Source organism: Piliocolobus tephrosceles, chromosome 20 (genome assembly GCF_002776525.5).
Source record: "Piliocolobus tephrosceles isolate RC106 chromosome 20, ASM277652v3, whole genome shotgun sequence".
NCBI classification, from domain to species: domain Eukaryota; kingdom Metazoa; phylum Chordata; class Mammalia; order Primates; family Cercopithecidae; genus Piliocolobus; species Piliocolobus tephrosceles.
In genome coordinates this window covers 36,728,959-36,740,176 of record NC_045453.1, presented here as the reverse complement: position 1 = coordinate 36,740,176, position 11,218 = coordinate 36,728,959, and the positions used below count along the sequence as shown (strand labels likewise).

At 56.4% G+C, this 11,218-nt stretch overlaps 1 protein-coding gene across 3 annotated transcripts in view; it reads right to left on the bottom strand.

The window, feature by feature from the left end:
- Positions 1–2,006: 2,006 nt before the first annotated feature.
- Positions 2,007–11,218, bottom strand: part of TPD52L2 (TPD52 like 2) — a 26,519-nt gene continuing 17,307 nt past the window's right edge. For 2 of the 3 annotated variants that reach the window (XM_026447247.1, XM_026447245.1), the window contains 3 exons: positions 9,416–9,517; positions 4,228–4,276; positions 2,007–3,692 (listed from right to left, as the gene is read on the bottom strand). In XM_026447247.1, coding sequence (XP_026303032.1) covers positions 3,597–3,692; positions 4,228–4,276; positions 9,416–9,517 — 247 coding nt within the window. In that variant the 3' untranslated portion in view covers positions 2,007–3,596. The other variant, XM_026447246.1, reaches the window with a different exon arrangement.

The following is an 11,218-nucleotide window of genomic DNA, read 5'->3' as shown; positions in this document are numbered from 1 at the left end:
GGGCAAAGTGCAGAACACTGTATGCCATGGTTTGACCGAGGAAAGGAAGGGAATGAGAGCATCTTCATAGGTGCTTGCTTTTGCGTGAAACACACTGGGAGGATGAGCAGTAAGTCATGACAGAGGGTGGGTGGGGAGCAGAGCCTGTTTCTGAGCATGGCTTTGTATCCAGTTTTGACTTTAGAATCCTGTAAATTACCTTAAAACCCTAACAAGACCAGGCGCGGTGGCTCACGCCTGTAATCCCAGCACTTTGGGAGGCCGAGGCGGGCGGATCACGAGGTCAGGAGATCAAGACCATCCTGGCGAACACAGTGAAACCCCATCTCTACCAAAAATACAAAAAACTAGCCGGGCGCGGTGGCGGCGCCTGTAGTCCCAGCTACTCGGGAGGCTGAGGCAGAATGGCGTGAACCCGGGAGGCGGAGCTTGCAGTGAGCCGAGATCGCGCCACTGCACTCCAGCCTGGGCGACAGAGCGAAACTCCGTTAAAAAAAATAAAATAAAATAAACCCTAACAACAAAGCAGCCGTGGCACCACCATGGGACATCCCGGAGCCACAGGTGCACTTGTCTAACCCGCAGAAGCAAACGTTCCGCACAGCGGCAGGTGGATCCTTCCTGCAGCAGCTGCTGTGGGAGCCCGCCCCGAGGGAGGACCCTGCTTCATGTCATCGGTGCCGTCTTGGCTGTCTTCCGACCTAAGCCAGAGAGTCCAAACTTGCCCTGTTCATTCAGCACGTGAGAGGCTTCAGGTACTCACTATTATTCCAAGTGGTCCCTCGTCCCCAGAATGAGGTCGAGCCTTTGAAGGCCGTTGAGCATGGAGTAACACGAACCCCTGACAGCCATCACGTGCTGGCCCAGGTAGTGGGGCCCTGCCCACTTCCACCCACCTCCTCCCAGTGGGTTCCTGGCACTTGTGTTTGATGCAGCCTAGCTCTTCACCAGAGGCAAGATGGCCAGCACGTGGCTTTTCGAATGCACAGAACTCTATACTACAACTTTTTTTTTTTTTGAGACGGAGTCTCGCTCTCGTCACCCAGGCTGGAGTGCAATGACACGATCTCGGCTTGCTGCAACCTCTGCCTCCCAGGCTCAAGCGATTCTCCTGCCTCAGCCTCCCGAGCAGCTGGGATTACAGGCGCCCGCCACCGCTGGCTAATTTTTGTATTTTTAGTAGAGACGGGGTTTCACCATCTTGGCCAGGCTGGTCTCAAATTCCTGATCTTGTGATCCATCCACCTCAGTCTCTCAAAGTGCTGGGATTACAGGCGTGAGCCACGGCACCTGGCCTACAACTATTACTATTTTTTTGAGACGGTCTCAATCTCTCACCCAGACTGGAGTGTAGTGGCGTGATCATGGCTCACTGCAATCTCAACCTTCTGGACTCAACAGTCAGCTTCCTGAGTAGCTGGGACTAATTATTTCACTTTTTTGTAGAGTCAGAGCCTGGCTACGTTGCTCAAGCTGGTATCAAACTCCCAGGCTCAAGTGATCCTCCCATCTTGGCCTCCCAAAGTCCTGAGCTTATAGACATGAGCCACCACACCCGGCCTACTTAGTTGAGATGGAATCCCAATATGTTGCCCAGGCTGGTCTTGAACTCCTGGGCTCAGGTGATCTGCCTCACCCTCCAGAATGACTGGGACTACAGGTGTGACCAGCAGCAGCTCAGTGCTTGCAGGGGCAGCTGGCGAAGCCTCTGGAGCTCCTGGCCCAACCTGGAGCCTGGTGAGCTCCTCCTCACCCTCCCAGGGCTCAGTTTCAATTCCTCTTCCCAAGACTCTGGGTCTGACTTCACAGGTGGGCCATACACCATTCTCCCCTCACAGCTGGCTCCGCTTGTCGTCCCAGCATTGAGGACCTGCCCGTTGTCTTTGGGACTGTCCCCTGCCTGCCTCTCCCAAAACTGCAGACTCATGAGGGAAGGTACCGCGTGTCGGTTCATTTACCACTCATCACAGTCCTGTCCTGAACGACACATCACACAAGCCACGGGAGACTTTCCCCCAAAGGAATGCTTTATTGACAAATTACCCACTATTATCATAACTTTAAGGAAAAGATACATCAGTTAACACCCACGCAACCTGCCTTCACACCACACCCCACAGGCCAATTTTAACCCTGGACAAAGGGCACCAAGCACTGGGGTTCCCTGGCCCCTGCATCTTTGTCGTGTGTGGAGTGCCATCCCCGGGGGTGTCTGAACTGTCTGGGGACAGAGTTGTCAGAGGACACTTGCTCTACCGAACAGGACACTTTGAGCTGAGCAGCCCTTCCCCTCCCGGGAGTGGTAGAGCCAGGCACACCACAGGCAGGCCCTCAGTGTCCTGCCAAGAGCCACTAAGGCACAGAGCTACCCCTGCAGACCACGCCATCTGACATGCAGGGCCCTGGTGTGAGAGAGAGGCTGCTGGGGTGTGATCGCTTAATAACAGGAAGAGATCTTTGTAGCTCCTGAGAAAAAGGCAACAGCAATCCTGGCCGATGCCCATGCCCCACCCTCCACCTGACCTGTGGGGTCATTTCGTCCCAAATGCAGCACGCAGGCGGGTTGGAGTCACTGACGAGTGCCAGCCGGGCCAGGCCCATGCAAAGGCAGCACTGAGAAGGGGGGCACAGCTCTCTTAAAGGGTGCTAAAGACAGGCTTTTCCTTCTCTTGCCCCCCCCCCATTCCCAGAGGCTCAAGAGCCCTTTGGGGCAGAGCAGGGGAGCCAGTGGGAGCTGCCACGGTTGAGAAGAGAAGCAGGTTTTGTACACTGGGATGGAGTGTGCATGAAATCAAACACCCCAACTGGAACAGGCTGCCACGCAGGCCAGGTGTAAAATTCCACACAGTGCTCACAACCATTAAGGAACTCTCATCTATATACATATAAAAATTATAAAGAAATAAAGCATAAGGCAATGTAAGGCTTGTATTTCAGCTTGAGTCCAAAGAAATACTATTCTCTATGAGGCTAAAGCTGCTTTGCCTAATTTAAACTTTTTGAAAAGTCCACTGCATTTAAAAAAGAATGAATTTGCTTCCGTTAAAGCTAGATTAGCGTGACAATTAGGCAGCTGCTGATGATCGGTTTCCTTTCTGGGGGTCTCAGAAAACGGACAGTTTTCTTGTTCGGCATTTTGAGATAAAAGATTGTGTAACAGGTAGGACTTGCTGGGTGATTGCGTTCCTTCTGTGAGTCAGGGAAGGGGGAGGAGGAAGTCAGAAAATGCCACTTATTTGATGCTTAGAACTCTTCAATCCTTCCACATTCTGATGGGCTAACATGATTCCCAAAGGGAGCCTGGGCTTTGGCTCAATACTCTTTCAAATCCTCCACCCTGTCCACTTCCTGCACCCCGGGAAGGACAGCACAGTGATCTGTTTCATCTACAAACTTGAGTGTCAAACATCTGTGTACAAGACTGTGTTCTCTAAATTCATGCGAACGCGGCAGCCACATCTCCATGCGGATGGGCAGGACTGTCCTCAAAGCCGGCTCTGCTCATCCGCCTGGTTGGCTGCTCCGCTGAACAGAGCTGCGGCGGGATGCTGAGGGTGTGCTGCGTGTGCTCTGCAGCGGGTGAAGCGACCACAGGCTTAGAAGGGTGCGGGATCCGACAGGGGCTTGTCACCACTCCCCGCTGAGGAAGGGAGGTTGTCACTGCCGTTCTCTCGGTCACCCACAACCTTAGACTACGGGAGAGAAAAGATGACAGAAAAACCTGAGACAGAGCACACAGCACAAGGCAGACCCCAGGCCCATGCTCAGTGCTCTACAAAAGCTTATGTGACATGAACCCTGCTCAGCAGCAATAGGGAGCAGATCACGGACGGGCACCAGCTGAACAGGTCTCCACAGGACGATACCAAATGAAGACAGTGAATGCCAAACAGCTGCACACTGTATCGTTCCATTTACGTGACATTCTTGAAATGACACGATGATACAAAGGGAGAGTGGACTAGGGGTTGCCGGGGGTAGGGCGGGAGGAAGGTCGGCGCGGCCAAGAAGGTACCAGGAAGGGCAGTGGGGACCGGGAAGGGCAGTGTGGAGACGTTCTGTGTCCTGAGTCAGTGCCAACGTCCTGGTGGGGAGGCTGCACTACAGGATTTTCCGAGATGTTGTCACGGGAGAGAACTGTGTAAAAGGCACAAGGAACCTCTCTGCATTACTTCCTACAACTGCATGTGAGTCTATGATGACTAGTAACAGTCCAGGTACAATTACCTTTATGGTCCCAACTCGGTCCTCAAATGACTTGAAGGTTGCAGAGTTCCTTTCAAGAGAGAGGGAAGAGTGTTGGTGTCAAGAAAAAAGGGTTGTGCTGCCCTCTTGAAACTCAGAAGGGCCTCAGGGCAAGGGCCAGCCTCCAAAGGACCCTAACAAAATCCCAGAATCTCATGGCAAAAATGTGAGACAGCCAGGTCATTCCAGAGACCCCCCAGGTCAGAAGTGAGGTCGGCCATGCCCAACAGTCACAGGGACAGGTACGGACATCACACAAGGCAACTGGAAACCCCTTGACCGTGCAGCCGGGGGGATGTCGGCCCCTCTCTGCTGTACCCAGCCGGGGGGATGTCGGCCCCTCTCTGCTGTACCCTACAGGGACACCCTGTGCTCCTGGACTGAGGTTATGAAACGTCTGGAGTTCTTCACGCACATCTCTCAGAGAAGCCAAGGGAAGACCAAGGACACTTCTGGGACAGCAGAGTGATAAGGAGACAGAGGAGGAGAAAGCAGGCCAGCTCCATCCCACTCAGTCCCTCCCCCAGAACCAGATACCCCTCGCAGGCCGGGGGCCTCTAGAGACCAGCACATCTGTGATACCCAGCCAGAGTCCCCACAAGGAGAACAGGACTCTCCTGAGAATCAGGGCAGTGCCTGAAGGCACAGAATAGGGACCACAGCTCTGGGTGTTTCCATGAAGGCTGAGACCCGTAAAGTGTCCCAAGTGACAGCCCACCAGGGCAAGTGCCAGGATCTGTGTGCCAGCCTCTCCAACCCCACCCCAGCTTGACGCTGCAGGCAGCCAGGGACAACCTGGAAAGGACACGGCGAGTTTGACACAAGGATCTCCTCTGGAGGCTGCAGGTCAAGAGCCTGACCCCTACCAGCTTCCTCGTCAGCCTAGAGGGGGTCTTTACCAGCCCTTAGCCATCAGGAGATTGCCAAGGGAATGGCGTCCTTAATTAATCCAGGGATATGGGAAGGGCAAGGTGTGACCGGCAGGAGCTGCCCCAACCCCCACCAGAGACACCCGGCTCTGGAGCTGCAGCGAGCATACGTTACCTCATGGCCGGCATACTTATTGAGTGGCGGATGGAGTAGCTGCTGCTTGGAAGCATGGCAGAAGCAGAGAAGGAAGCAAGAGTTAACACTGAGATCCACACACAACCCCAACTGGGCAGGGAGGGGCAGAGCTGGGATTGCCCCACTCCCAGCGGTTGGATCGAGCTGCCTGCCCCTCCACACAATGCCCCGAAGGAAACTCGACCCCAGGGTCCTCCCTTGGCCTCACGGGGGGCACCCCAAGTTGCCCAGCACATAGCACTGGGGGAGGAAGGCATTGCCATAGCAAGTGTGAGGAAACCAGGCCTGGGCTTTTGAAAAGTATTTGGGACCAGCAGCCTTCAGATGTCCTTACTTGACTTCGGCAAGTTTAAGGACCTTTTGGCAAAAGAGAGACAACCAGGTCAGGTAAAAACACATGAAATCACAGATTGCTCTGGGCCTGGCTCTAGACCTCCCGGTTCCAGCCAGAAGGGCACGTGCGGGCGGCGCCCCTGGCTGGCCTAGAGGTGCCTGCTCTGGTCCACGCGAGGGCCCTGTGGGAGGCACACCTACGGGCTCTCAGGTAGTAAGACAAAACTCCATCTGAAGGAAAACAAGGAAACAGGACAGATGTTGAACAGGAAGGTGGTGAGAGTCGGCACAGCCCTCCCCCATGAAAAGGCTCCTTCTCCGGAGTAAACTCAGGCGTGGATGCCAGGCCAGTTATTCGCTGACCCGGGAGCAGGCAACCCGTGAGCCTGGGTGGGAATGGGAAGCACGAGAAGGGGACACAGAAGGGCCGGGGGGTTCTGGGGGGGCCTCTGCGCCAATCCCATGCTGCCGCTTTATTCCCCGAGATGCAGCCACTGCCTGGCTGGGACCGCTGTCCTGGAGGGGTGACCCCCTTCACCAGCCCTCTGCCAGCCCTCTGCCCACGGGCCCTGCCAGGGTCCACCCAATTCAGAGCACAGTCTTCCACAGGTGTGTCCAGGCTCAGCCTTACCTAAAGGAGTGTGAAAATGGATGAGCCCTGGAAAGTGGCAGCAGGAGAGAAGAGGAAACAAAGTGTAAGCAAGGCAGGCCAGCACCCACTCACAGCCCTCCTCAGGGAGCCCCAGGCCCCCTGCTCATGCTCAGCCAGGCCCAGCAGGGGAAGACCCCCCAGGACGGCTCCTCCATCCGCACACCACCAGGGAGAGCAGCCCTGTCTCCAGTCTCCTCAAGCCCTGACTCAACAGGAGGCTCTCGCAAGCTCACGACTAGCAACTGCTTAGCCTCACGGCTGTGCATAGGAGGCCCCTGGGTCCAAGCCCTGTCCACGCCTTATGCCCCAAGGCACACTGTTTGAAGAAGCCACAGCACCTGGAGCGCAACTGGCCCCATCCAAGTAGCACAAAGGCATGGAATGTACCACAGCGTGACAGCTGGGTTTGGCCAGCTCCACAGAATGAGAGCGGCCCCTGTTCCCCAAAGCGCGTCAGCTGAGGAAGCACACACACGGTGGGAGCATGTGGGACACCCTTGGCGCCGAGCACTTCTGCTCTGAGCTCTGTCCATGCACGCGGACACCAACCTGGAAACCTGTGTGTCCAAGGGCAGCTGCCGCCACTCGCTGCAGCCAGGCCCACTATGACACGGAGGCAGCCACTGAAGAACTGATAAACGTTCAGCTCGCCCACGGTCCTGAGACCACAGAGTCGGATGGTGACCTGACCCTGGTGTAAATGCCCCCTCTGACCTGAATCCACCTCCCTTTCCCCCATCCCCATCACCTATGCCCCAGGGCACACCAAAGGCCTCACAGTCCGGGGCTGCTCTGAGACAGGCCCATCATAGACATGGGTGTTGGGCAGCTGTCCCAAGGGGCTTCCACCCAAGAGTAAGCTGGGGTCCGCTGGGGTTCATCGGCCCTAAACTCATGATATAAATCTCCCGGAACCCAATTTTCACTTTCAGGAAGCAGTGAGCTCCCAACCTCAGTCTCTAAGTCAAGAGGTGGATGGGCCCAGACCTCAGAAACCACCTGTGACTGCCTGGGGAGACGATGGGGATACACCAGGGGCTCCAGACGCCAGAAGTCACACCACCACTACAAACATAAATGGAGGAGCAAGCAGGGCAAGACGCAGCAGCAAACAGGACCTCTCCACAGGCACTGTGAACACGGCCGGCCAACTGGAGCAAGCTGGCTCATCCCAGGTCAGCCTGAGGCCCCGCTCACCCAGCTGGCCCCACGTACCAGGGCACATGTGCAAACACGTGGCACAGTGTGGCCAGGCACACTGACAGCTGTGCCAGAGTCACTGCAACAGGAACTCTGCTCACTGCCAGCCATGCCCTGAGGCTACACGGCACAGGAGACAGCTGCCAACCCCAGGACTGAGCAAAGCGCGAGAGCCTTTCTCCCCATCAGAGGAGCAGACAGAGAACTGGGACCGCGTCCCTGTGCTTCCAGAGAAAAACAGGCCACACAAACAAATGCCCAGATCGAAACCCCAGGACTGGCTTGTGCACGGCTATGCCAATCAGTGCCGAGGGCTCCGCCTGACCCTTGGATTTCCACCACGATGCTCTGAACAAACTCAAAAGGGAATGTGGACACTATGAGTGGGCAAATGCCCCCTGATGGCTGGCATAATTTAGGCACAACAGACAGCCGTTGCTTCCTGAAGATGCTCTGTGGTGAGACCGGCATTTTCGGGAAGAAAACAGCCCTGCAAGGCTGAGCGCAGCTGGAGCTCAGGGTGTCCTTCCTGGGTCCAAAGCGCAGCAGTAGTGGGGAAGACCTGCATTTGGAGGGTGCCCCACAAGGACCCCCCAAGTCCCAGCTGCTGGGGAGTGTGGAGCCCTGGGCGTGCAAGGGTGCACAGAGGAAACACACACGTTGTGTACTGATGACTGCAGCTTCTCCAGAGGTTTAAAACTTCTGGAAATAGAAGTTGCAGCGATGGGATAGCAGATTATCTCAAACAAACAAAAACACAAGTGGGCACAGCTCCTGGGCAGTGCCATCCCCTCTGCTTGGCAGGCTGGGTCCCGGGGTGTGTGGCCATCTGTGTCCTGGCCTGTGGCTCAGTGGTCGGGGGAGAGCGCTGGCAACCACAGGCTGGGAGGCAGGACATACCTAACCTAAGGCAGGCAAGCAGGCAGGCAGGGAGCCGGCCCAGCAGGAGATGTACGTATCTCAATCCTGCAGGGGCCATGAGAGGGGAAGAGGGGACAGCTGGGTGGGGTCAGCACTGTGCTCCACTCACCGGTCCTCTAGGAACCCTGCACCCATCTTTGCCAGAATTGGGTCAGAACTACAGCGAGGCACTCCCTGAGATCCCAAAGCCAGAAGACCAGTTCTGAGAATGGGAGAGGAGTCAGGGCAGGGTGGGCAGCAGCACGCAGAAGTTGGGGCCAGGATGCTGGTGATGGTGATAACCTACATCATCCACTCCTACAACCTGTGTGAAAGAAGGCCCACCCGAGGCCCAGCTGGGGTGCCCAGCCAGGAGGTCGTCCGGCCAAGCATCATATCCAGGCTTCTGGCTCAATCCCCTCATCACCGTGCTGTGGTCAGGGAGCCGAGAGCAGGGAAGGAAGAGGAAATGTGCCAGCCACAAAGCGCCGGCCCCCTGCTCACTCCTTGGCCCCTGCTTGCTAGGGAACGCTGATGGCCGGGAGGCTTTCACCAGCCTCTGGGAGAGAAGGCTCACTCAGAACCTCCTGGAGTGTGACCGCACTCTCTGAGACCTGGGAAACACCTTCAGGAAGTACCATGCCGAGCACCTGTCCTGGAGATGGTGGAGGACTGCCGTCCCACCCTGACCTGACTCTGACCCCCAGGCTGGAGTCGCTGCCTCTCAGTGAAGCCTCGAGGTGCAGACTCGTCCCTCACCAACCCTGAGCACCACAAGTTACCCAAAAGCACTGGCAGCCAACCCACCTCGAAGAACACAGAAATGACAGAAAAGCAGTGGACAGGGATGGACGAACCTCCCAGGCAAGGGTCCCACACAGACTAGTCAGGGCCATGATGGCCACATCCCCGAGCTAGTGTCTGAGACCTGATCTCCAGGCAGGCTTCCTGTAGTGCCTCCAACACCTCACCTCACTCCTGGCCAGGTCTCAGGGCAGCAGGGTCAGGGCTGGGTCTCACCTCATGTCTCCAAGCTTCCTGCTGATGGCAGAGCCCACTGTGGACAGGGCAGCTGAGGTCTTCTGTCCGGCCTGCGAGAGAGTTTCCTGAGTCTTCTTGTAGCTGGAAGAAGACATACCAGTTAAATCAACCAGACAGCATGGACAGGTCACCACCCACAGCCAAGCAAACAAAGCACTGGGAGCATGCCCGAGGAAAACTGAGGAAAGGAGCCGGGGCAAGGGGTGGACACTCGCCAGGTGTCTACGGAGCGGAGGCAGGCGCAGAGCCCCTCAGCCCCCAGAGGCCCCTGCAGCGAGGAGCAGCCTGTGTGTTGTTCACTGAGCTCTCAGTGACCCTGCCGAGTTTCGGCCCCCCAGCCCCGCGATGATGCTGCTTTCTCATCTCACAATCCAACTCCACCCCCTCACCTGACACCTCCTAAGCCTGCTTTCCTGTCTTCTCACAGCCCCTCTGACTACAGAGAAGATGCCCCATTTGCCTGCTAGAAAGCGGACGGGCCCCCTGAGGTGCACGCCTGGCAGGCAATGCCAGAGCAGAAAGGCCTCTCAGTGCCCTGACCAGCCCATGCGTGCAAGGTTCCCTTTCCTCTTCCCAAACGAGACTGTGCTGAGGGGAGAAAAATGCAAGCTCAACCACAGCTGTGGGGAACGAGCTTCAGAGTGGCCATGCAGCCCGCAAGGTGCCCCTGCTCCAGACAGAGGGGGCCCGTGTGCCTTCAGAGCATCAGACAGTTCCATTCCCAGGCCTCTTTTCACAGTGCAAGGGTCTGTCCCGGTCCCTAGTGAAGGCCCCGCTTCTATCCTCTCCAGCTCCCTCCAGTGTCCACCCACATGGGTACATCCCACCAAAGCAAAGCTCCAGGGCCTCGGCGTCCGCAGGACAGGCAAAGGGCAGCAGGCAGGATGCTGTGGCTGCAGGGATACTGTTGGGCCCACCATGACAGTCAACACCTAAAGTCACCGGCCCTCATCCAGCTGCCACCGTAAACACAAAACACGGCAGCCTCCGACATAACCAAGCCCAAAATGCGAACCCACGGCCACCTTCCCCACAGCTCCTCCCTCAGCAAAGCCAGGAACTCAAGGCTGAATGGAGACGGGCTCCCAGGGCCATCCTGGCGTTACCAGTGCCAACCTGGAGAGCTGGCAAACCCAGCCAAGCCCTGAGTGGCATCTGGGATGACTGACGCCAGAGAAGGTGCAGGCTCTGCCCGCTCCCACTGGCGACACCAGGTCCCAATGATGGGCCTTCCAGAGCACTTACTCACAGGCCCTCCACACCACTCCCTGCAGGAGGCCCGTGTGAGCTGAGTGCTACCACTCTCCGGCCCCCAGTTGACAAGTGTGTATGACCCACCAAGTGTGCCCTGGCAGCACATCCCAGCACAGCTCTCTCGTGCCCACTCCCAGCCCAAGGCCCAGAGGATGCACTTTCTTTTCTTTTTATTTTTTGAGACAAAGTCTTGCTCTGTCACGCAGGCTGGAGTGCAGTGGTGCAATCTCAACTCACTACAACCTTCACCTCCAGGTTCAAGAGATTCTTCTGCCTCAGCATCCCAAGTAGCTGGGATTACAGGCACCCACCACCATGCCCTGCTAATTTTGTTTTTAGTACAGATAGGGTTTCACCATGTTGGCCAGGCTGGTCTCGATCTCCTGATCCCAGGTGATCCACCTGCCTCGGCCTCCGAAAGTGCTGGGATCACAGGTGCGAGCCTCTGCGCCCAGCTATTGTGTATTGTATTGTATTGTATTTATTTTATTTTATTTTTATTTTTATTTTTATTTTATTTTATTTTAT